Raw genomic sequence first — 27,066 nt, 5'->3', positions numbered from 1 at the left:
GCGGGGTGCGCGCACGGTGCACGGAGCGCGCAGCGCACCGTGTGCCCAACGCGCGCGCACGGAGCGCACCGTGCGCCCAAAGCGTGCGCACGGTGTGCGCACGGTGAAAAACCTTAAAAAATATATATATATTAATAAATACATAACTTAGCATTTTAAAAAACGTACAAATTCACTTAAAAAACCATAGGTTTCACACACATTATAGTTAGGAATTAGCATTTAAAAAACCTTGCAAATTCACTTAAAAAACCATAGGTTTCACACAGGTTATAGTTAGGTGGACATTTCACTCGTAAAAAACCAATGAAATTCCCCCGTTATAGTTAGTTCAGATAACTATAACTCGCGCGACCGCCACTCTATCACAAGGATGATGTAATCAGTGATGTCATGAATGATGCCACTGACCATGTCATGAGTGATGTAATATGTGACGTCATGAGCAGTGGATTGAGGGCGCGCGAGTTATAGTTATCTAAACTAACTATAACGGGGGAATTTCATTGGTTTTTTACAAGTGAAATGTCCACCTAACTATAACCTGTGTGAAACCTATGGTTTTTTAAGTGAATTTGCAAGGTTTTTTAAATGCTAATTCCTAACTATAACGTGTGTGAAACCTATGGTTTTTTAAGTGAATATATATATATATATATATATATATATATATATATATATATATATATATATATATGTATATATATATATATATACATATACATACCTAACACACAAACCAGTCATAATTTGAAAACAGTGATTTGTACAAAGACTAACTTGTGAAAAGGGGCTGTCTAGTGGACAAGTTCCCACCTGGCGCTCAGCCGTAACTTGTAGAAGCACTAACTTGTGAAAAGGGGCCGTCTAGTGAACCGGTGCCCTCTGGGACGCTCATGCATTGTTAAATAAATGGACCAGCCCTTACACACCTGGGGGCAGATTTACAAGAAAGTGACGCATCTGTAGAGATGCGTCACTTTCCCTGCGCTACCATGCAAAACCCTTGCGTCACCATTTGACGGAAAAGTCACGCATTGCTGGAGTCGTGTCGCAAGCACTTTCGGACACCCCGTGAGTGCTCCTTGATTGTGGCGGAGTTGTTTTAGAAACACGCGAGTCCTACCCTCGCGCAAAGGAGTCACCCGTTACGGAGTTCGGCAGTGGCACATGGTGGGAAAACGTGGAAGCTGTAAAAGTCGCCTATACTGCCTGAACCGCAGCTGAGAATTCTTTCGTCCACCTATGGAGGTGGCAAACTATACAAGTTTGTGGTTCCCGTTTATTTATGCGGCGCCTACGAGAATATGAATTACGGCTGCAACGAGGGGTGCCCGACAACACAGGATCTTCTAAGTGGCAGGCCCACCTGGGAAACGATGGAATGCGGCTGGGGTTGTATTAACAGAGCTCCAAATGGATGCGGAAAAAACGACATTCAAACCGACACCTGAAAAAACATCCATTACTGCTGAGCCAATTACATCGAAATTGCAGCCCTCCCATTGGCCACCTATTCACCAATCAGAATGAAGGTGACTATTTTTCAACGAATGAGTGACTGTGTTGTATTTCACGAGCCTGAACGAGAGCACTGAGGAAGGCGAGAAGCGCCGAAATGCATTTGCTGTTCATGGTTTTATTTGAAATAAAATGAACTTTCGGACACCCCGTGAGTGCTCCTTAATTGTGGCGGAGTTGTTTTAGAAACACGCGAGTCCTACCCTCGCGCAAAGGAGTCACCCGTTACGGAGTTCGGCAGTTGCACATGGTGGGAAAACGTGGAAGCTGTAAAAGTCGCCTATACTGCCTGAACCGCAGCTGAGAATTCTTTCGTCCACCTATGGAGGTGGCAAACTATACAAGTTTGTGGTTCCCGTTTATTTATGCGGCGGCTACGAGAATATGAATTACGGCTGCAACGAGGGGTGCCCGACAACACAGGATCTTCTAAGTGGCAGGCCCACCTGGGAAACGATGGAATGCGGCTGGGGTTGTATTAACAGAGCTCCAAATGGATGCGGAAAAAACGACATTCAAACCGACACCTGAAAAAACATCCATTACTGCTGAGCCAATTACATCGAAATTGCAGCCCTCCCATTGGCCACCTATTCACCAATCAGAATGAAGGTGACTATTTTTCAACGAATGAGTGACTGTGTTGCATTTCACGAGCCTGAACGAGAGCACTGAGGAAGGCGAGAAGCGCCGAAATGCATTTGCTGTTCATGGTTTTATTTGAAATAAAATGAACTTTCGGACACCCCGTGAGTGCTCCTTAATTGTGGCGGAGTTGTTTTAGAAACACGCGAGTCCTACCCTCGCGCAAAGGAGTCACCCGTTACGGAGTTCGGCAGTGGCACATGGTGGGAAAACGTGGAAGCCACATATATATATATATATATATATATATATGTATATATATATATATATATATATATATATATATATATATATATATATATATACATATACATACCTAACACACAAACCAGTCATAATTTGAAAACAGTGATTTGTACAAAGACTAACTTGTGAAAAGGGGCTGTCTAGTGGACAAGTTCCCACCTGGCGCTCAGCCGTAACTTGTAGAAGCACTAACTTGTGAAAAGGGGCCGTCTAGTGAACCGGTGCCCTCTGGGACGCTCATGCATTGTTAAATAAATGGACCAGCCCTTACACACCTGGGGGCAGATTTACAAGAAAGTGACGCATCTGTAGAGATGCGTCACTTTCCCTGCGCTACCATGCAAAACCCTTGCGTCACCATTTGACGGAAAAGTCACGCATTGCTGGAGTCGTGTCGCAAGCACGACGCAACTCCAGCAATGCGTGTCCCGGTCTATTCCCAATACACTGCGTCACTCCTTATGCCTGCTTCAAGCAGGCGTAAGGTTTTGACGCAGTGGCGTCCTAAAAGTCACGCATTGAAATCTTGTAGATTTCACTGCGTCACTTTTACGAGGCTTTCCTGAGTGGCAACGCCTACCCTGCATACATTATACCTGATGCAGGTATAATGTCACGCAGGGCTTTACAACGTGACGCATCTCCGTAGATGCGTCTCGTTGTAAATGGGCCACAACTTTTACACCGCTGCTGCGTCACAAAAGTGACACAACGACAGTGCAAAAGTGACGCAAGGGGCTTGTAAATCTGCCCCCTGGAGTCTTCACCGCTACTAGTGACTTAACAGCTTCTGGACAGAAAAGGGCTGCTGGATTGACCCTTAAAAGAAAACACTAAAAGTAAACTGCCATTTCTGCTTGTGCTCTGCACCAGTGCTTAGTTATTGCTGATGGTTATTGCGGTGGGTACCCGGGCTCATTTTGGAACCGGAGCAAGAAGAAGCAAGTTAGTAAAAAAAAGTAGGCCTGGGCGGTGAACTCTGCTCCATTCGTGGAGCTCCCCGGACTCCGCGGAGCACACGGAATTCTGAAACATGGAGCGTAGTTTTTTCTGCGCTCGCCGACGTTAAGTTGGAGAGTGTGAGCAAGGAAAATCCCTGACCACCTCCCAGCGCGATTTCTCAATGTATGCGGTCGTGGATGGTCGTGATTGCTCGTGTTGAGGAACCTTCCGTTCGTGTTGAAGAAGTGGAGGCTTGAGTAGAACATTTACTCGAGCAGCAGAAAGAAGCGGCGCCCTCTTGTGCTGCACATGGTGCAGTTCGTGCTGATTTTCCAGTACAGCACGAACAGCTGGCACTTGTAATCAGTGCGAATGGCGTGACCTAGAGCACTCAGCTGCTTGCGGAACTCCGCGTATTGTAGAAGAGTTTTTTTTGGTAAGTTCGCGGAGACGCGAACTCCACCCATACCAATAAAAAGGAGAAATATAAGAGTAAATCACAGAATTGAATAATAACCTATAAAAGTGACGTGCAGAGAGAAAGTTTAAAATGGTGGAACAAAGAGACTTGAATTGGAATGAAGACTAGGCAGCCTCTATATTCATGAGATAAAGAGACAGGAAGTGTTGGTGGTGGAGCAAAGAGGCTTGAGGTAGAATGAAGCTCGGTATTCATGAGATAAAGAGACACGAAGTGTTGGTGATGGAACAAAGAGGCTTAAGGCGGAATGAAGGCTGGACAGCCTCGGCATTCATGAGATAAAGAGACAGGAAGTGCTGGTACAAAGAGGCTTGAGGTGGAATGAAGCTCGTTATTCATGAGATAAAGAGACAGGAAGAGTTGGTGGTGGAACAAAGAGGCTTAAGTTAGAATGAAGGCTGGACAGCCTCGGCATTCATGAGATAAAGAGACAGGAAGTGTTGGTGGTGGAACAAAGATGCTTGAGGTGAATGAAGGCTGGACCGCCTCGGTATTCATGAGATAAAGAGACAGCAAGTGTTGGAACATAGAGGCTTGAGGTGGAATGAAGCTCGGCTTTCATGAGATAAAGAGACAGCAAGTGTTGGAACAAAGAGGCTTGAGGTGGAATGAAGGCTGGTATTCATGATATAAAGAGACAGGAAGAGTTGGTGGTGGAACAAAGAGGCTTAAGTTAGAATGAAGGCTGGATAGCCTCAGCATTCATGAGATAAAGAGACAGCAAGTGTTGGAACATAGAGGCTTGAGGTGGAATGAAGCTCGGCATTCATGAGATAAAGAGACAGGAAGTGTTGGTGGTGGAACAAAGATGCTTGAGGTGAATGAAGGCTGGACCGCCTCGGTATTCATGAGATAAAGAGACAGCAAGTGTTGGAACATAGAGGCTTGAGGTGGAATGAAGGCTTCACAGCTTTGGTATTTGAAAACCCAGAAATTCGGCACCACCGGCCTCCCAAGAAAAGTTGGGGTCCCCAAGCTTATGATTCTTTCTTAATTGAGCACTGCGTATCCCCCTTTGACTTGCTTTTTGTGACGTAAAACCTTTCATCATTGTTTTGTTTTCGGTTTGTTCATTTTCGTGGTTTCCTAGCTTTTAGAGATTGCGGTTTCTTGAACTTGATAGTGTCGATTAGAACTGGCTATTGGTGCCAACATTAATCAGAATAAATCGATCCACATATAAATCTAATAAATGCATCTGCAACGTATGTGAACTATTCCAGAATAGATAATTAAAACGCCTGTAATAGAATCACCAGCAATGAGAAAGAATTCTGAGCATTTAACGATTAAATCTTGAAATCAGGTGTCAATAAGGATCCTCAGTGGTGTCAGAATATGGAATCCGAGTGATGCTTCCATTGTGTTCCCAGAATAATGTCCCAGTAGGAATCATAATGTCCTTCTTCAAAGCGAGCATAGCCCGGCAGGGAATCTTATCAAGTAATTGATCATTACCTTTTGTAACAATTCATCAATACCGTGCCCAAAGAAGGATCTAATTAATAATTTGATATGAAGCAATACGATAATAATCACTGAAGTAGTTCATCAAAAATGTCAGCAAACGACACCTAACGATTTGTACCCTTAAGTAATATCTAGGTTTGCAGTCATCAAGCTAGTAGGGAGCAGGGGGAAGGCGGGCCTTTGTGTTGCTACCCGGAGGATGACGGTTAGACTTGATATATGTGGGTAAGTGCCAAAGGATAAGGGTAGATAACTCAACATGTCCTGGATGGAAGAGATCTGGAGTAACCATCTTCTTCAGAATTATCCCTTTGAGGGACATAAAGTGGATTCTGACTTGCGTACAAGGCGAAATGAAATTGGCTACTTGAGAACCGCAGAGTTTTGAGGTTCCCAGATTTTGCACCACAAACCATGAAGAGGAGAAGGGCTCACAAGCACTTATAAGATAAGTTCCTGACCCAGGGTGTAAAGGCGGGCCGACGGCAGCATGTGAATTTGCATCTTACTTAGAAAGGGAAGATGACTTTGTTTAGGACTCTGACAAAGTTGACATCCTTTCCAAAGTTGCCAGAAAAGCAAACTAGAATGAACGCGAGAACAGCGAATGTTCCCCGGGACCTTTTATGATGGAGCTCTCTGTGGAACCCTGTTCCACCTTTACTGTCTTTTGTATTTGTGATTACCACAGGGCTTGTGCTACGCTTTGAGTGGTCGTGATGGCTTCCTAACACAGTTGTAGAACTGTGCTATGATCCAGGTCAAAAACAAAGTGATTACAACTAAGGGCTCCGTCATAGTCATTAAGTCACCAAAAGAGGTGTTAGGACAGGTCCCAAGCATTGTCCTGAAACAAATGTTGAGCAAAATCCTAGTAAGGTCTCCGGGAGACATCACAGTTAACGATGTGCTGATGAGACCTTTAGGCAATGACAAAATAGGGGCTTCTACGTGATATCCGAGCCACAGAAAAATGTATTGCAAATGGTGGATCCTACGAGGTGTCCTAAGGTGAACACCCCTAGTTGTCCGAGGAATCGCAGTCGGCCCACAATTGAAGCTCCGATGCACAATGACGATTCCCCGTAAAGGTGGCAACCATGGATCTACGCTCTGCTCCTGCGAGGGCACCAATGTAAGTCCGAACAAACAGTGACAAACCAAAATGGAAGACCCATGGAAATTTCAAGTGATGTCTCAAAGGGAGCTTCACGCGACTTTCCAATGAGAGATGCTGATCCGTAAATGTCCATGAGGATTTTGACGGATCTCACCAAAACACTGAACTGTGCTGAATAAATCTTCTAAAAATGTTTCAGTGCACAGTGAGGGTTATAAGAAATGCGTTCAGAAGTGTTTAAAGTCACCTCACAAAGGGTTTTGAGCAATACCACAAAACGGGGTGGAAGCCGTGAGTTGACGTAGCTTGTTTTTTTTGTTTGTAAATGCCTTTTGTACTCTTTACCGATGATGATTTTAGGGTTTGTTATATACCTAGTTTACATCCATGGGACACATTCGTATTACAAAAAACTAAACACCGTCCATCAGAGGAAGTCGTGCCTACCTTTCTCTGTACCGTTCTGTTGCGAGGGCGACGTGACTGGGTTCCGGGATCTCGCAAACGCACTCATTAGAGGAAGTGAGCCCGGCCGGTGATTTCTGGGCCTGAAAAACACAAATTTGACATTTTGAAGCTGCTGCTGTGTTTCACATGGTGAGGTGTGGGGTCAGAGGGTCATATTTACAGCTGTTTTATTGTTGGCTTTTACAAATCAATTTAATTCATTAATACGATACATTTACTGCCGCCCAGTGTAAATGTCTCTCATATAGTGTTTAGCTACAAAATTCTACACAAAACAAGGGTTTTTTAAATAAACTAGTGTTCTCTGCCTATAGTGGGGTGCAGGAACAATAATGGCTGTTTGTCTCAATTCCCTCTAAAACCATTTAAGTGAAGACCTCACAGGGACAAGCTCACGTTACACATCACATCGCTTTGACCATCATGTGTGCTATGTATGTGCTGGTATATATGTAGCCAAAGCCCCACTGGGGAGCAGACAACAGTGTTTATCAAAGGAGATTGTAAACAACCATAGAGTAAACATACCAGGCAGACATTTGTCACAACTGCAAAGGACACAACTAAATTTAATTCCACTTATTTATATTTTGGGTTAAGGGGGAGAACGGATTTGCCAGAACTGCTCTTTCTTTCAATAATCACCAAAGACTGGTTAGAGCTCAGATCTCGAGAGTCCAAAACTACCAACAGAGCCACTAGATGGCATTTCTCTTGAACCCTTAGAAGAGCAGCCTGGCACATCCCAGTGTGGGAATGGCTTAAGTAGAGCAGCTTGGCACATCTCAGGGCATACACAGCATACATAGAGTAGCCTGGCACATCTTAGGGTGGGCATGACACAGGTAAAGCAGCCTGGGCCATTAAGGTTGGCATGGCATAAATAGAGCAGCCTGGCACATCTAAGGGTGGGCATGGCAAAAATAGAGGAGCCTGGCACATCTAAGGGTGGGCATGGCATAAGTAGAGCAGCTTGGCACATCAAACGGAGGACATGGCATACGTAGAGCAGCCTGGGTCATCTCAAGGTGGGCATGGCATAAATAGAGCAGCCTGGCACATCTAAGGGTGGGCATGGTATAAATAGAACAGCCTGGCACATCTAAGGGTGGGCATGGCATAAGTAGAGCAGCTTGGCACATCAAACAAAAGGCATGGCATACTTTGAGCAGCCTGAGCCATCTCAATCTGGGCATGGCATAAATAGAGCAGTCTGGCACATCCCAGGGTGGGTGTGGAATAAATAAAGCAGCCTGGCTCATCTCAAGGAGGGCATGACATAAGTAGAGTTGCCTGGCTCATCTCAAAGTGGGCATGGCATAGATAGATCAGCCTGGGCCATCTCGGGATGGGCATGACATAAATAGAGTGGCCTGGCACATCTCAGGGCCCACATAGCATACATAAAGTAGCTTGGCACATATCACGGTGGGCATGGAATAAATAAAGCAGCCTGGCACACCTCAAGGTGGGCATGGCATTCATAGAGCAGCCTGGGCCATCTCATGGTGGGCATCGCATAAATAGAGCAGCCTGGCGCATCCCCTGGGGGCATGATATAACGCAAATGATTGTGCAACTTTACAAGAATTGCAATAAAATGCATATCTCTCTGAGAGATTTGAAATCATTTTATAGCCCTGTATAAATCCTTTTGGGGCATGCTTTTCTGGAGGATAAAGGTCGTTTTTATGGCAGGGTCTCTTTAAAATGAACATCCCTGAAGCAAAGAAGCCAAGTGTGGACTCAGGCTTGCCAAGGATGCGTCTCTCAGGGTCTCGTGACTTGCAACTCAAGTAGGGGTTAACCCTTGCATTGCTGCTTTTCAGAGTTTGTTAATGAATGTGGTGCACCTTCAACAAAAAACGTATTGCATTTACGGTTATGTTGGTATTGTTAGAGCGTGGACCACTGACCAGGGGGCATAGCCCCTGGCAAGATGCAATGACTGGGGGGCAGTGAAAGGTAGGCTGTGGGGCCAGGGACAGGGCTGCTTGAAGGGGCGTGTCTTCAGATGTGTTTTTAACTGTAGGAGAGTCGGTGATGATCTAATGTCGACAGAGAGGGTCTTCAAATTGTGAGAGCACAATCAGAGAGTATTTGCATTCTGTTTTCCCTCCTTTTAATGTTTTGTCTGCAGTCTGGTGATGGGCAGGCTGCGTGTGGGACATATAGGGGCTGATTACGATGTCGGGCGGAATCTCTTCCGCCTGACACTGCAGAGCCTTCCGACTTGCATCGCTATCGGCCCCGTAGTGTATGGTCTGATAATGTGCATGTGTCTGCTGTTCATATTTGCATGAATTCCTGCCATATTCATTCAACAGCAAACACCAAAAATTCAGATATGAACCAAAACTCACCAGTCCTCGGGGTCGCAGTCTCGGAATCCTTTCGCGAAAGGGTTGCTGGCGATTTTTAACTGCGTTATCTGAAAGAGAGGCGCATCAGCGTCACTATCACCCGCCTTGTGTCCATAAACAGCGTCGGCTTCACTAATAATAATGGATACCATGTTTTTCTATAGCGCCTCGAGTCATCATGCACTTAAGCCATTTCTAAGCGCTGTGAAAAGCTGGTGTTACTTATTCATGGTACAAAGCTTCACAGTTCTCTCTGTGCTCTTTCTTGAACATATAATTAGGGCTCCTGGTTTTATGGTATTTATTTTTTTGACTTTTCCCTTTCTATTTATCCATATTTATTTTTTGCTATTTTTATCTGTATTTATCCATTTTTTGGGGGGGTGGGGTTGTGAAAAAATGTAGCTGAAACTAGCATATTTCCACATGTATTTAACCAATAAATGTTCACTCATGCTTAAATGCCTGAGAGATTTCAATTAAATGAAAACCCAGAGACGATAAATGAATGCACTTATATGAAAACATATGGATGTCAGTATCAGCCTTGTGCATATCTACTGCTCTTTAAGCGACTTTACTAAAATTCCTTTCTTGTTTTAACACCCTGGCCTGTCGATCCGCACAGCTATACGCGTGGCAGCTCTGACTGGCAGCATTTAGAATCACTCAAAAAACAACCCAATTTCCGTTTTCATCCACATTAAAAAATCTATACAGACAGGAAAATAAATGGGTTTCTGTCTGTATTTATCTGTAAAAATCCGTAAAAATGGAAAACAGGGAGCTTTACATATAATTAAATATTTCTGAGGATAGGTGGAGAGAGTGTTGCTATAAATGTGTTCTTTGAAAGAACAGGCAGTGTGGGGTTGTTACACATATGGAAACAAACATCTGAGCGCACAGATGCAAGCCTGCTCCTAGCAAACCTAACACCTCATGCAAGTTTGCCAACCAGTGCTTAATTTGTAAAATATTAAGTGCCAGGGCTCTGACCAGGAGGCCACTGCAGCTTGCACCACCCATCGCCCGTCATCGCTGCCAAAACAACTACTAACCTGCTCTCTTGTATGTAAATGCGACAGTAAAGATTATTCCAGGTCCCCAAAGCTACAGGAATGCCTGGGAAAGCAGGTATTAGTAATTTTTTTATGTATATTGTTCCACTAAACAGCTATAATACTGCTACTCTCTAAATTACATGAGCAGCGCCACCTTGTGGCAGACTGCCCTAAGTGTAGTGTTGACAATTAGGTGCCGATGCCTAGCACCGGAAACCAATTAAGTGCCGGTGCTCAGCACCGGAAAGCTCCGGCACAAATTAAACTGTTATTATGCACATTTAATCTGTCTTTTCTTTCAGTCACAGGCAATTTGTGTTGTTTTACAAGCATTAGGAAGTTTTTTAAGAACAGTTGTAAGCAAAGAGACATGTTAACCTACAAAGTTCTAATTGCATGGAAGCCATAGTTTGTACATGCATATTTGCAATATATTTTATATTTGTAGGGCTGCCACTGAAGCCTTAAAAATGAAAATGTTATTGGAAAAATGCTGTTAAATATATCCATCCATCCATCCATCCACCCATCGGCCAATCTGTCAATGGGTGCGAGGTCTTGAAAGCTGTGTGCCTAATAGGATTTTGAAAATGTTTCATTCTGTCACTTTTACTGTGACTGTGAATATTTATTAATTTATTTTGATAAAGATTGTTTAAACAAAATAGCTGCAAACTCTAAGAAGGTAATAATGTACTAATCAACCTCGTTGGGGCGTTTGCTGCTGTTGCATTTTCTTTAATTGGCAGTAAAGTGTTCTCTGGATAGCAAGACCTCGAGTTTTCCTACCATGTATCAACCTTCCTTGAATGCACAGAAGTACATGTTGAGGTGGGGGAGGGGTGACTCACCTCCTCCAATGGTTTCTGTCTCTCGAGAATGCAATGGGATGTGTTAAAAGTGTTCGAGTAAAAGACGCGCGACTTTTATTCTAAAGGCTCGTCTGAAGGTAAGAAATCGCACGCGGTTAAAATAAATACACGGAAACAGAGGAAGAGACAACATGGCATTAAATGATAAAACCCAGACGCGGCCAAGAGGTGGGGCAGCTTGGTGTTTCTGTGGCAATACATGAAAATATCAACGAGCGTGGATAGGACCGCTTCACTTTTAGGGTGGCAGCCTTTCTCGTTTCGTACCCAACATGTTGGCGCATTTTTCCTTTATTTAACCCCCCTTCCCAAAATATCTTAATTTAGCTAAAAAGTCCACATTCGTTGTGTTACTTAATCCCCCTCTTGGGTGTTCACCATACTTTGTCCTGTTTGCAAGAATCCCTCGCCCCTCTCCCCCAAACCGGCACAAATCGCGAACAATAATATGGGAATAGATGATATTTTTATGGGTCCGTCTGTTTGAAAGCGGACTTAGGGAAGAATGTGCCGGGCGGAGAGAACATGTGGTTTGTTTCTGCACGGGCTGAAGGGCAGGGCTCAGTGCCACCCAACACCGCTCGGGGGGAGCAGGCAGGCCTGCGGGGCGGGGGGCGCACTCTGGGCGATGCGGGGGGGTCACGGGGGGCGACAGGCTCAGGATACATCATACCTGTGCTAAAGCCCAGAGTGCGCAAGAACAGACGTGGACAGAGCGTGCCACTGGGCTTTGCGTAATGGGTCGAAAAACAAACTGTAAGCCCCCCACTAGCCCCCGCAGTGACACTTGCAGGCTTGGAGGTCAGACTGACAGAAAGCAGCGAGGAAGGAAGGAGCGAGCAGCTGTCCCGGGGCATCAACAGCGGCCCGCGAGGGCTGGGACAGGCAAGGTGGCTGCTGTCAGGGGGGCAGGCAGCCTGGGCTGCGCTTCTCAGAGGGGCAGGGGGCCGCCCTTTCGTCTCAGGGGCAGGTGGGCGCCCTCAGCAGCCACGGATGCCCTTCTCAGGGGGCAGGTGGGCGCCCTCAGCAGACTCGGATGCCCTTCTCAGGGGGCAGGCGGGGGCCATCAGCAGCCGAGATGCCTTTCTCAGGGGGTAAGCGGCCTCCCTCAGAAACCTGAGATGCCCTTCTCAGGGGGGAAGCCTCCCTCTGCAGCATGGTGTCCTTCTCAGGGGGTAGGCGACCGCCCTCCCTCCCTCAGCAGCCTGGGATGCCTTTCTCAGGGGGGCAGGCGGTCACCCTTCCTCAGCAGCATCCTTTGTGTAGAACTACTATACATGAAAAACAGCATGGCATAGACTACATATGTAATATGCAGTGTATTACCATTGCTGAGGCAGGGAGGTGGCATCTTGACCCACTCGAGATTTTGCCTCCAGTGAGTGAAGGCCCCTCCCCACACTCAGCTGTACTAATATTCATAGCATATTACACTCTGCACTTATCCCTCCCCACACTCAACAATAGCACTAAATAGCATATTAACTCACTTGTACCAAATTACTTGGGTTTATGAGCCACATTTACTTTCACTGACCTGGCATACACACATGACTTTTTCACACCATTTCATTCCAGAAATGTAACATTTTTAAGAGATGTGTGTGTGTATTTCTATTTAGAATAAGGTAAAGCAAGTGCGACTCGTCACTTGCCCCTGCCCGCACTGCAAGATGCAAAACTCAGTTTGCTCAATTCATTCTCGCAAAATCATACAATATATTCCTCATTTCATTTTTGTACTCAAAAACAAAATTAATTTTCCATTCAATACAACATTTTTTTCACTGCATACTTTCTATTACAATTTCATAAGGATGCTAAACAGTTGTGAAAACTGTGTACAAAACATTGTACGTAAACTCAGAAAGTAAACAAGATGTATGACGTAAATGTCCTTGTCTGTCCCAATGCATTTCGGGATACAAGATCCCTTCTTCAGGGGATCTGTGAAAATAAGGACATTAGAATACACACAACGTTAAAGCACAACTGGTTAGCATACTTATGAAATTGTAATAGAAAGTACGCAGTGAAAAAAAATGTTGTATTGAATGGAAAATGTATTTTGTTTTTGAGTAAAAAATGAAATGAGGAATATATTGTATGATTTTGAGAGCTTTTTCTCCCCCCCCCCCCCTCGCTCTATCTACCCATGTGTTTCTGTCTCCTACCCTACTCGTGTCCCTCTCTCTAGCCTGTCTGACGCTGCCCTTCCCCCATGCTCCACGTCACTCTGTTTTACTCAGGTTCTCTCACTCTTTTTGCTTCTTCCCCTGCCTCCCCAACCCGCTCATCCATTCTTAATTTATTTCTAAAAGCATTTTCACAGTACTTTTTTATCTTAAAGAAGTGTCTTTTTGTAAGTGTGCGCATGCGTGTTGAACACAAGCGAGCAACCTACAAAATGACGTGATGGATAGGTCATCATGTTTTTTTTAAGACATGCTGCACAGGAGCCACGATGCTGCACTGCATGGCTAAAAAGTATTAGTACAGCCAATAGGTCTTATAGCCGAGAGCCATTGGCTTTGCCAATGCTTGTTTTTGATATCCCAAGAAAGTATAATAATAGTTCCTTACTCTTCCCGGTCTCCTTCCTTGTGAGGGAAAACGCATTTCAGGCACAGAGCGTGAAAAGACAGCGACCACATGTACAAAGCCCTTACTTGGTGTTACTCGTCGCAATACTAACATTCTGCAAAGTTGTAATATGTTATTTGTGTGTCCAGTGTACAAGCGCTGAAAGAAATACCTTTGGACACACAAATATACAAGGATGGTGGGTGGCTGTCTGGCTGGGTGGATGGATAGATAGATAGATGAATGGATGAAAAACAGCCTCTCTCTAAAATAGGAACAATACGCCATCATTCCCTGCATTGACATCAGTAATAAAGGCGGCGCTGGCGCCAAACCCGCAGTGCTAGAATATGTAAACTCGTCATTGCAGGCCCAGCCTCTCCCAGGACGCCGGTAATACAGCGCGAGCGGGTTTCCAAGCTGCTTCCGGGTGGTCATTTCAGAGAAGCAGAGATGCAGATTTGAGATTTGTCCAAACAGAGCGTGATTGACGTGTCTCGGAGGGGGGCTGTGGCTTCCAGGCTGGGGCTGCCTCTGGTGTACATAGGCGGAGCCCCCCGCCCGTTCTAAGGGAAGCTTTCCATGAGCGTGGGCCCCAGCAGGCATCCCCATGGCAGGGCCCAGGGGCCCCTCCTCCCGCTCACATATCAGGTTCTCGCAGGATGGGGCAATGGCTTTAGCAGATGAGCGGGAGACCCCCTTATTCCAGGGTCAGGCTGATGCGAGCATGGGGGGCGGTCTCTTCTGGTCCTGAGTCCTGCCATCTGCAGGCTGCACCCCCAGGGGTGTACACGTGCACACTCTGCAGGCATGTGGGTGGGGGTCACCCCTTCATACCGCCACAGCTGGGGGCTGATGTGAGCTCAGGCGGGCCTCACTTCGGGTCCTAGGTCTGCCATGTACAGACTGCACCTTCTTAAATGTGCAGTCTGTGAAGGCGGGTGGGGGCTCCCCAAACCCCCAGAGAAGAGGGAGGCTGATTAGAGCACACGGAGCTGTCACTTCGGGCCCTGAGCCCGGTCACGAGCAGGCTGCACCCTTTCCATGTGGGGGTAAGCCTGGTAAGGGCTTTAAGTGGGCCGGTACTCACCGGTGCTGCACACCAGCAGTTTTTTAAAGGGGTCCTCGAGACGGGTCTCTATCGGGCTCTGTTTTGTGCCCTCGCACAGACGGTCCGTTTTTTCCCGGACTGCAGTGACAGCAGGCTCGTCGATGTGCGCTGCTCACACTGATCACTTCTTACTAGTGGAGAAGTTACGGAATGACGTCATGCCAGGTGAGTTGTAAGGGAAGGGAAATCTTTTAGAGGGTGTTATTTTCTCTCTGGATTTCCCTTCTCTTTTTGAAACTCAGGAGCAGCAACATTGTTGTGGTGTCACCAGGGCTTTAAGTCGAAGCTTTTTGCATATTATATACAAGTCGTAGTAGCTGCTTATTTATCTTATGCAACTAATAACCATTGACAAAGCCAATAGTCCTGACTTGCTGCAGGTATGATGCTACTTGTTGTATCATATATCTGGATGCAAAGACAGAAACAGCAGAATACAAGTAGAGCGGCACACTACGCTAAGCACAGATTTTTAGCTTACTTGTTTTAAGCCACGCCCTTAATTGTGTTGGCCACGCCCCTTTGAGAGACCCCCTAGTTTTTACATCCCACTTAAAGCCCTGGGTGAGGGTGAACCCCCATAGCATCAGGAGGCGGAACTGAGCACGGGGAGGCCTTCAGGGCCTGGCCCTGCAGTGGCCAAGGCGCCGACTCAAGAAATACATGTGGAGTCTCTGGAGACAAGTGGGGTCTCAGACTGTGTGCAGTCACACGTGCAGTCTCTGCAGACAAGTGGGGGGTCTGAGACTGTACGCAATCACATGTGCAGTCGCTGCAGAAAAGTGGGGGCTCTGAGACGGTATGCAGTCATACCAGCAGTCTCTGGAGACAAGGGGGATCTGACACTGTGTGCAGTCACGTGTGCAGTCTCTGGAGACAAGTTGGGTTTGAGATAGTATGCAGTCACATGTGCATTCTCTGGAGACAAGCGGGGTCTGAGACTGTATGCAGTCACATGTGCTGTCTCTGGAGACAAGTGGGGTCTGAGACTGTATGCAGTCACATGTGTGGTCTCTGCAGTCAAGTGGGGGTCTGAGTCTGTATGCAGTCCCATGTGCAGTCTGTAGACATGTGGGGGGGCCTGTCTCAGACTGTACGCAGTCACATGTGCAGTCTCTGTAGACATGTGGGGGTCTGAGAGTGTAGGCAGTCACATGTGCAGTCTCTGTAGACATGTGGGGGGTCTGTCTCAGACTCTGCGCAGTCACATGTGCAGTCTACAAAAAAGTGGGGGTCAGAGAGTGTACGCAGTCACAGGTGCACTCTCTGGAGAGAAGCAGGGTCTGTCTCACACTGTATGCAGTCACATGTGCAGTGTCTGGAGACAAGTGGGATCTGAGACTGTATGCATTTACGTGTGCAGTCTCTGGAGACAAGTAGGGTCTGAGACTGTATGCAGTCACATCTGCAGTCTCTGGGGACAAGTGGGGGTCTGACCCACACTGTACGCAGTCACATGTGCAGTCCCTGGAGACAAGCGGGGTCTGACACTTTATATAGTCACACGTGCAGTCTGAGACAAGTGGGGTCTGTCTCACACTGTATGCAGTCACATGTGCAGTCTGTGCAGACAAGCGGGGTCTGAGACTGCATGCAGTCACATATGCGGTCTCTGGAGACAAGGGGGGTCTGACACTGTATGCAGTCACGTGTGCAGTCTCTGGAGACAGGTGGGGTCTGAGACTGTATGCCGTCACATGTGCAGTCCCTGGAAACAAGTGGGGTCTGTCTCACTGTATGCAGTTACTTGTGCGGTCTCTGGAGACAAGTGGGGTCTGAGACTGTATGCAGTCACGTGTGCAGTCTCTGGAGACAAGTGGGGTCTGAGACAGTGGGGTCTGAGACTGTACGCAGTCACATGTGCATTCTCTGGAGACAAGTGGGGTCTGAGACTGTATGCAATCACATGTGCAGTCTCCGGAGACAAGTGGGGTCTGAGACAGTGGGGTCTGAGACTGTACGCAGTCACATGTGCAGTCTTTGGAGACAAGTGGGGTCTGTCTCACACTGTATGCAGTCACATGTGCAGTCTCTGGAGACAAGTGGGGTCTGTCTCACACTGTATGCAGTCACATGTGTAGTCTCTGAAGTCATGTGGGGTCTGCCTCACACTGTATGCAGTCACATGTGCAGACTCTGGAGACAAGTGGGGTCTGCCTCACACTGTATGCAGTCACATGTGCAGACTCTGGTGACAAGTGGGGTCTGAGACTGTATGCAGTCACATGTGCGGTCTCTGCAGACAAGTGGGGTCTGAGACAGTACGCAGTCAGGTTCATTCTCTGGAGACAAGTGAGGTCTGAGACACTACGCAGTAACATGTGCAGTCTCTGGAGACAGGCCGGGTCTGAGACTTTATGCAGTCACACGTGCAGTCTGAGACAAGTGGGGTCTGTCTCACACTGAATGCAGTCACATGTGCAGTCTCTGGAGACAAGTGGGGTCAGAGACAGTATGCTGTCACATGTGCGGTCTCTGGACACAAGTGGGATCTGTCTCACAATGTATGCAGTCACATGTGCAGTCTGTGCAGACAAGCTGGGTCTGAGACTGCATGCAGTCACATGTGCGGTCTCTGGAGACAAGGGGGGGTCTGACACTGTGTGCAGTCATGTGTGCAGTCTCTGGAGACAAGTGGGGTCTGAGACTGTATGCAGCCACATGTGCAGTCCCTGGAAACAAGTGGGGTCTGTCTCACACTGTATGCAGTCACTTGTGCGGTCTCTGGAGACAAGTGGGGTCCGAGACTGTGCGCAGTCACATGTGCAGTCTCTGGAGAGAAGCGGTGCCTCAGACTGTATGCAGTCACATGTACAGTCTCTGGAGGCAAGTGGAGTCTGAGACAGTGAGGTTTGAGGCTGTACGCAGTCACATGTGCATTCTCTGGAGACAAGTGGGGGTCTGAGACTGTCCTCAATCACATGTGCAGTCTCTGGAGACAAGTGGGGTCTGAGACAGTGGGGTCTGAGACTGTACGCAGCCACATGTACAGTCTCTGGAGACAAGTGGGGTCTGTCTCCCAATGTATGCAGTCACATGTGCAGTCTCTGGAGACAAGAGGGGTCTGAGACTGTATGCAGTCATGTGTCCAGTCTATGGAGACAAGTGGGATCTGAGTCTTATGCAGTCACTTGTGCAGTCTCTGCAGACAAGTGGGGGTCTGAGACTGTATGCAGCCACATGTGCAGTCCCTGGAAACAAGTGGGGTCTGTCTCACACCGTATGGAGTCACATGTGTGGTCTCTGGAGACAAGTGGGGTCTGAGACTTTATGCAGTCACACGTGCAGTCTGAGACAAGTGGGGTGTGAGGCTGTACGCAGTCACATGTGCATTCTCTGGAGACAAGTGGGGGTCTGAGACTGTCCTCAATCACATGTGCAGTCTCTGGAGACAAGTGGGGTCTGAGACAGTGGGGTCTGAGACTGTATACAGTCACATGTGCATTCTCTGGAGACAAGTGGGGTCTGAGACAGTACGCAGTCACATGTGCAGTCCCTGGAGACAAGCGGGGTCTGAGACTTTATATAGTCACACGTGCAATCTGAGACAAGTGGGATCTGTCTCACACTGTATGCAGTCACATGTGCAGTGTCTGGAGACAAGTGGGATCTGAGACTGTATGCATTTACGTGTGCAGTCTCTGGAGACAAGTAGGGTCTGAGTCTGTATGCAGTCACATCTGCAGTCTCTGGGGACAAGTGGGGGTCTGACCCACACTGTACGCAGTCACATGTGCAGTCTCTGCAGACAAGTGGGGGTCTGAGACAGTACGCAGTCACATGTGCAGTCCCTGGAGACAAGCGGGGTCTGAGACTTTATATAGTCACACGTGCAGTCTGAGACAAGTGGGGTCTGTCTCACACTATATGCAGTCACATGTGCAGTCTGTGCAGACAAGCGGGGTCTGAGAATGCATGCAGTCACATATGCGGTCTCTGGAGACAAGGGGGGTCTGACACTGTATGCAGTCACGTGTGCAGTCTCTGGAGACAGGTGGGATCTGAGACTGTATGCCGTCACATGTGCAGTCCCTGGAAACAAGTGGGGTCTGTCTCACACTGTATGCAGTTACTTGTGCGGTCTCTGGAGACAAGTGGGGTCTGAGACTGTATGCAGTCACGTGTGCAGTCTCTGGAGAGAAGCGGGGCCTCAGACTGTATGCAGTCACATGTGCAATCTCTGGAGACAAGTGGGGTCTGAGACAGTGGGGTCTGAGACTGTACGCAGTCACATGTGCATTCTCTGGAGACAAGTGGGGTCTGAGACTGTATGCAATCACATGTGCATTCTCTGGAGACAAGTGGGGGTCTGAGACTGTACGCAATCACATGTGCAGTCTCCGGAGACAAGTGGGGTCTGAGACAGTGGGGTCTGAGACTGTACGCAGTCACATGTGCAGTCTCTGGAGACATGTGGGGTCTGTCACACACTGTATGCAGTCACATGTGCAGTCTTTGGAGACAAGTGGGGTCTGTCTCACACTGTATGCAGTCACATGTGCATTCTCTGGAGACAAGTGGGGTCTGTCTCACACTGTATGCAGTCACATGTGTAGTCTCTGAAGTCAAGTGGGGTCTGCCTCACACTGTATGCAGTCACATGTGCAGACTCTGGAGACAAGTGGGGTCTGCCTCACACTGTATGCAGTCACATGTGCAGACTGTGGTGACAAGTGGGGTCTGAGACTGTATGCAGTCACATGTGCGGTCTCTGCAGACAAGTGGGGTCTGAGACAGTACGCAGTCACGTTCATTCTCTGGAGACAAGTGAGGTCTGAGACACTACGCAGTAACATGTGCAGTCTCTGGAGACAGGCCGGGTCTGAGACTTTATGCAGTCACACGTGCAGTCTGAGACAAGTGGGGTCTGTCTCACACTGAATGCAGTCACATGTGCCGTCTCTGGAGACAAGTGGGGTCAGAGACAGTATGCTGTCACATGTGCGGTCTCTGGACACAAGTGGGATCTGTCTCACAATGTATGCTGTCACATGTGCAGTCTGTGCAGACAAGCTGGGTCTGAGACTGCATGCAGTCACATGTGCGGTCTCTGGAGACAAGGGGGGGTCTGACACTGTGTGCAGTCATGTGTGCAGTCTCTGGAGACAAGTGGGGTCTGAGACTGTATGCAGTCACATGTGCAGTCCCTGGAAACAAGTGGGGTCTGTCTCACACTGTATGTAGTCACTTGTGCGGTCTCTGGAGACAAGTGGGGTCCGAGACTGTGCGCAGTCACATGTGCAGTCTCTGGAGAGAAGCGGTGCCTCAGACTGTATGCAGTCACATGTACAGTCTCTGGAGACAAGTGGAGTCTGAGACAGTGAGGTCTGAGGCTGTACGCAGTCACATGTGCATTCTCTGGAGACAAGTGGGGGTCTGAGACTGTCCTCAATCACATGTGCAGTCTCTGGAGACAAGTGGGGTCTGAGACAGTGGGGTCTGAGACTGTACGCAGCCACATGTACAGTCTCTGGAGACAAGTGGGGTCTGTCTCCCACTGTATGCAGTCACATGTGCAGTCTCTGGAGACAAGAGGGGTCTGAGACTGTATGCAGTCATGTGTCCAGTCTATGGAGACAAGTGGGATCTGAGTCTTATGCAGTCACTTGTGCAGTCTCTGCAGACAAGTGGGGGTCTGAGACTGTATGCAGCCACATGTGCAGTCCCTGGAAACAAGTGGGGTCTGTCTCACACCGTATGGAGTCACATGTGTGGTCTCTAGAGACAAGTGGGGTCTGAGACTTTATGCAGTCACACGTGCAGTCTGAGACAAGTGGGGTCTGTCTCACACTGAATGCAGTCACATGTGCAGTCTCTGGAGACAAGGGGGGTCTGAGACTGTATGCAGTCATGTGTGCAGTCTCTGGAGACAAGTGGGGTCTGAGACTCTATGCAGTCACATGTGCAGTCACTGGAAACAAGTGGGGTCTGTCTCACACTGTATGCAGTCACATGTGTGGTCTCTGGAGACAAGTGGGGTCTGAGACAGTACACAGTCACATGTGCAGTCTCTGGAGACCAGCGGGTCTGAGACTTTATGCAGTCACACGTGCAGTCTGAGACAAGTGGGGTCTGTCTCACACTGAATGCACTCACATGTGCAGTCTCTGGAGACAAGTGGGGTCTGAGACTGTATGCAGTCACATGTGCAGTCTCTGGAGACAAGTGGGGTCTGAGACTGTATGCAGCCACATGTGCAGTCCCTGGAAACAAGTGGGGTCTGTCTCACACCGTATGGAGTCACATGTGTGGTCTCTGGAGACAAGTGGGGTTTGAGACTTTATGCAGTCACACGTGCAGTCTGAGACAAGTGGGGTCTGTCTCACACTGAATGCAGTCACATGTGCAGTCTCTGGAGACAAGGGGGGTCTGAGACTGTATGCAGTCATGTGTGCAGTCTCTGGAGACAAGTGGGGTCTGAGACTCTATGCAGTCACATGTGCAGTCACTGGAAACAAGTGGGGTCTGTCTCACACTGTATGCATTCACATGTGTGGTCTCTGGAGACAAGTGGGGTCTGAGACTGTGCGCAGTCACATGTGCAGTCTCTGGAGAGAAGCGGTGCCTCAGACTGTATGCAGTCACATGTACAGTCTCTGGAGACAAGTGGAGTCTGAGACAGTGAGGTCTGAGGCTGTACGCAGTCACATGTGCATTCTCTGGAGACAAGTGGGGGTCTGAGACTGTCCTCAATCACATGTGCAGTCTCTGGAGACAAGTGGGGTCTGAGACAGTGGGGTCTGAGACTGTACGCAGCCACATGTACAGTCTCTGGAGACAAGTGGGGTCTGTCTCCCACTGTATGCAGTCACATGTGCAGTCTCTGGAGACAAGAGGGGTCTGAGACTGTATGCAGTCATGTGTCCAGTCTATGGAGACAAGTGGGATCTGAGTCTTATGCAGTCACTTGTGCAGTCTCTGCAGACAAGTGGGGGTCTGAGACTGTATGCAGCCACATGTGCAGTCCCTGGAAACAAGTGGGGTCTGTCTCACACCGTATGGAGTCACATGTGTGGTCTCTGGAGACAAGTGGGGTCTGAGACTTTATGCAGTCACACGTGCAGTCTGAGACAAGTGGGGTCTGTCTCACACTGAATGCAGTCACATGTGCAGTCTCTGGAGACAAGGGGGGTCTGAGACTGTATGCAGTCATGTGTGCAGTCTCTGGAGACAAGTGGGGTCTGAGACTCTATGCAGTCACATGTGCAGTCACTGGAAACAAGTGGGGTCTGTCTCACACTGTATGCAGTCACATGTGTGGTCTCTGGAGACAAGTGGGGTCTGAGACAGTACCCAGTCACATGTGCAGTCTCTGGAGACCAGCGGGTCTGAGACTTTATGCAGTCACACGTGCAGTCTGAGACAAGTGGGGTCTGTCTCACACTGAATGCACTCACATGTGCAGTCTCTGGAGACAAGTGGGGTCTGAGACTGTATGCAGTCACATGTGCAGTCTCTGGAGACAAGTGGGGTCTGAGACTGTATGCAGTCACGTGCACTTTCTGGAGACAAGTGGGGTCTGAGACTGTATGCTGTCGCATGTGCAGTCTCTGCAGACAAGTGGGGGTCTGAGACTGCATGCAGTCACATGTGCAGCCTCTGGAGACCAGCGGGGTCTGAGACTGTATTCAGTCACTTGTGCAGTCGCTGCAGACAAGTGGGGGTCAGACTGCATGCAGTCACAAGTGCAGTCTCTGGAGACAACAGGGTCTGAGACTGTACGCAGTCACATGTGCAGTCTCTGGAGACAAATGGGGTCTGAGACTGTATGCAGTCACATGTGCAGTCTCTGGACACAAGTGGGGTCTGTCTCACACTGTATGCAGTCACATGTGCAGTCTCTGGAGACAAGTGGGGTCTGTCTCACACTGTATGCAGTCACGTGTGCAGTCTCTGGAGACAAGTGTGGTCTGAGACAGTACGCAGTCACATGTGCAGTCTCTGGAGACAAGTGTGGCCTGCGACTGTATGCAGTCACATGTGCAGTCTCTGTAGACAAGTGGGGTCTGAGACTGTATGCAGTCACATGTGCAGTCTCTGGAGACAAGGGGCGTCTGAGACTGTATGCAGTCACATGTGCAGTCTCTGGAGACAAGTGGGGTTTGTCTCACACTGGATGCAGTCACATGTGCAGTCTCTGGAGACAAGTGGGGTCTGAGACTGCATGCAGTCACATGTGCGGTCTCTGCAGACAAGAGGGGTCTGAGACTGTATGCAGTCACATGTGCAGTCTCTGCAGACAAGTGGGGTCTGAGACTGTATGCAGTCATATGTGCAGTCTCTGGAGACAAGGGGCATCTGAGACTGTATGCAGTCACATATGCAGTCTCTGGAGACAAGTGGGGTTTGTCTTACTCTGTATGCAGTCACATGTGCAGTCTCTGGAGACATGTGGGTTCTGGGACTCGTACTTGAGGTAACCGGCGTGAGGAGGACAACACATAATCGCATTACATACACGTTGTCTACTTGAATGTTTGAAATATTCAGTACAGCAAACTCCTCTAGAGAGAGATTACCCACGCCGGAGGACCGTGTGGGTCGGAATTAACACCGCACGATAATATATACTGATAGAAGCCATTTCAGCCTTGAAAAAGTCGCATGTAAAATATATGAAGGCGACGAAACACGTGTTGGCATTTGACATTGGCTTTCTGACTGAATCACAGTTTGGGATATTAAATGAAGGACCAAGAGAGAAACTGAAGACTAAAGCTTCGCACCATCATTTGTGTGCAGATTGTGTATTGAAGAATTACACTATGAATACTGCGATGCTATGAATTGTGTGTGCTAAGGGATTTGTATTAATGGGGTCTGGGATTGTACACAGTCACATGTGTGGTCTCTGGAGAGAAGCGGGGTCTGAGAAAGTACGTAGTCACCTGTGCAGTCTCTGGAGACAAGTGGGGTTTGCCTCACACTGTGTGCAGTCACATGTGCAGTCTCTGGAGACAAGGGGGGTCTGAGCCTGTATGCAGTCATATGTGCAGTCTCTGGAGACATGCGGGTTCTGGGATTGTATGCAGTCACATGTGCAGTCTCTGCAGACAAGTGTGGCCTGCGACTGTACGTAGTCACATGTGCAGTCTCTGCAGACAAGTGGGGTTTGTCTCACACTGTATACAGTCACATGTGCAGTCTCTGGAGACAAGGGGGGGTCTGAAACTGTATGCAGTCACATGTGCAGTCTCTGGAGACAAGTGGAGTCTGTTAAAGACTGTGGCGTTACATGTCTTTGAAAACGTGGTATTATGAGCATGCATGGAAGCAGAAAGGGACACGTATACACGGGCAGAGAGGGTGGACAGAGACGGGTCGGGTGCAGAGAGACTTGAAGAGAGATGAACTGAGCAGATACAAAGGGAGGTGAAGCGACTAAAACTGTTCGGTTTTGCGATATTACACATGGATAGACATCCAGCCATTCCCGCCTTTAAAAAAAAAAGCCAAATAAAAGGATAACAAAATCAGACTCAAGTGAAACTGATAGGAGAAATAATAAAAAATGGCACATTTATTTACAGAATAAAAACCATCCTTTTGTGAAACGTATAAATTGATCATTTGAATTTAAAACAAAAAATATTTCGTTCCAAAATAAAGCTTATATTATACTCGTGCTTTTAAGAGCTTTTTTTTTAAAAAAGTCGGATAAATTAAAGTTGCATGTAAAAATGTGTTCATTTCCTTGTGAAAATGGTGAAGAAAACTTGCAATAACAATGTATGCTGCTGGTGAAAAGATGCATAAGTAAAGGGCTAACAGTGTAAATGGTTTTATAGACAATGAGAACACTTACGAAGAATTCTAGTCCTACATAATCACATTATTAAATTAAATAGTATATATGCACATGTTTAACATTTAATATTGTCGCAACTGTAGATGAGTATTATATAATTTTTGATATATATATATATATATATATATATATATATACACACACGTACATCACGTACTATTTTAAATGAGCAAAGATTAATATAATTTAAATGTTTTGTTTATCCCGGTAAATTGATATTAAATGTTTAGAGTTTATAAAACGTTCGTGCTTTACCAGCCCCCAACCCCTCCCCGCGCCCCCTCCTCGGAGAACCCCCTCTTCACAGTTGGCAGAAAGTAGGGCGCTGCGTCCCTGCTATACACGCGGAAGGAGACGGAAACACGATGGACATTTTCAAGGTGTGAAAAGGTTTTGGTTCACAGCTCTGGCCGACTAAAGACACAGGGGCAGATTTACAAGGCCCGTGCGCCACTTTTGCGTCATTTTTAACATGGGAAAAGTGACGCAAAAGTGGCGCCAGGGTCCAGGATTTGTAAAGCTACCCCACAATATTCCAGGGAACAATTGACGTAGTGGAGAGTAAATCGTTGTTCTCGCGCCCTATAAAACAGTCACAATCTCTGAGTTTATTTTGCTTTCTTTAACAACCGCGAGCACATCTCGTCCACCGTCAATACATGTAGTATATTCAGCCTGCCAAGCGAATAAACAATATATCTTTCAATTGAAAGAGGCAGCGCGTGAAAACAGCGCCTAACCCGGTGAAAAACAGGCAATTATAGCGGTAAAACACTGCAGCTCCCTTCGCAGCGCCTGGCTGGGTGGAGCTCGGGGATACACCGGTCTGTGCGTGTTCACTCGGCATCAGCTTTACTCAGGAGGGGCCAATGACTTTCCCGTGTTTTATACATTTTTTTTAGGTTCCATGTGTGCTTCGATTGTTGTTTTATAACGTCGGGGCGCTAACACGTCCAAAAAAGTGCCGATTGCAATTTTATAACTTCGGAGCGCTAGCCCATATAAAAATGAAATAACCTATATGGTCTTATCCCATAAAACTTTTTAAGAACCTTTATATGCGTGCCAGGAAACTCGGTGGGTTAATGTACTTGCTGTAGGCCACTGCTTATGACGTGTTAAGCACAAGGTCCATTATGTTATAGTCTTATACGGATAATAAACCTGTGAATTGGAACGTCCGTTATCATCAGCGCCATTCTGCGTCACAGGGGGATTAAAAAGGTCGTAGAAAAAATCATTGTTATCTTTCTCGTTGCGTTTTCCTTGTAGCCACCTGAAAAGTTGCACGAGAGGAGCACACGTGTTGGTGCTGTGACAGAGATGTGTAAGAGGATCACATGTGTTGATGCTGTGACAGAGTTGTGTAAGAGGCTCACACGTGTTGGTGCTGTGACAGAGTTGTGTAAGAGGCTCACACGTGTTGGTGCTGTGACAGAGTTGTGTAAGAGGCTCACACGTGTTGGTGCTGTGACAGAGATGTGTAAGAGGATCGTGATGGTGCTGTGACAGAGATGTGTAAGAGGATCACACGTGTTGGTGCTGTGACAGATGTGTAAGAGGCTCACACGTGTTGGTGCTGTGACAGAGTTGTGTAAGAGGATCACACGTGTTGGTACTGTGACAGATGTGTAAGAGGATCACACGTGTTGGTGCTGTGACAGAGTTGTGTAAGAGGCTCACACGTGTTGGTGCTGTGACAGAGTTGTGTAAGAGGCTCACACGTGTTGGTACTGTGACAGAGTTGTGTAAGAGGATCACACGTGTTGGTGCTGTGACAGAGATGTGTAAGAGGCTCACACGTGTTGGTACTGTGACAGGGATGTGTAAGAGGCTCACACGTGTTGGTGCTGTGACAGGGATGTGTAAGAGGCTCACACGTGTTGGTGCTGTGACAGAGATGTGTAAGAGGATCACACATGTTGGTTGGCTCACACGCAGCCGCGGCCCCTGGAGGGATTTCCGTGGGGCGGTAAGGCGGGGCGGGGGAGGGGCAGGGTGGGGGGTTCTAAAAACCGGAATATGGATAATTACAGGTAAGTAAACAATTAAATAAATAAAACGAATTTCAAAGCGCGCGTTATTTACAACACAATCCCTCCAGGGGCCGCGGATGCTCACACGTCTTTCTTCCATCTGCACTATACACGACGGAAAATAACATTTGAGAAAAGGGATTAAAATAGAGACAAGATATAATTGTCATTGTTTTCAATGTCGAGCTAATATTGCCAGTATTGAAGATTTCAGAATCTTGCATTTTTATCTGATATTAACTCGACGCTCATCGCAGTTTTTTTTTTAAACAGGGATTAGCTGCTTTTAAGTAAATATCTACTGTTCGTGGTACTCTCCTGAAATGGCGTGTATTG

The 27,066-nt window shown here is 47.5% G+C and overlaps 1 protein-coding gene across 4 annotated transcripts in view; it reads right to left on the bottom strand.

Annotated features, from left to right (window-relative positions):
• The window catches only part of TBX1 (T-box transcription factor 1), an 89,988-nt gene that overhangs the window by 6,708 nt on the left and 56,214 nt on the right, over positions 1 to 27,066 (bottom strand). For all 4 annotated transcript variants that reach the window (XM_085633393.1, XM_085633394.1, XM_085633395.1 and 1 more), the window contains 2 exons: positions 9,257 to 9,324; positions 6,873 to 6,973 (listed from right to left, as the gene is read on the bottom strand). In XM_085633393.1, the coding sequence (XP_085489519.1) occupies positions 6,873 to 6,973; positions 9,257 to 9,324 (169 nt within the window). The remainder of the gene's footprint in view (positions 1 to 6,872; positions 6,974 to 9,256; positions 9,325 to 27,066) is intronic.

The sequence above is a fragment of the Triturus cristatus genome, chromosome 11 (genome assembly GCF_964204655.1).
Source record: "Triturus cristatus chromosome 11, aTriCri1.1, whole genome shotgun sequence".
NCBI classification, from domain to species: Eukaryota; Metazoa; Chordata; class Amphibia; order Caudata; family Salamandridae; genus Triturus; species Triturus cristatus.
This window is presented reverse-complemented; position numbering and strand designations above follow the sequence as displayed.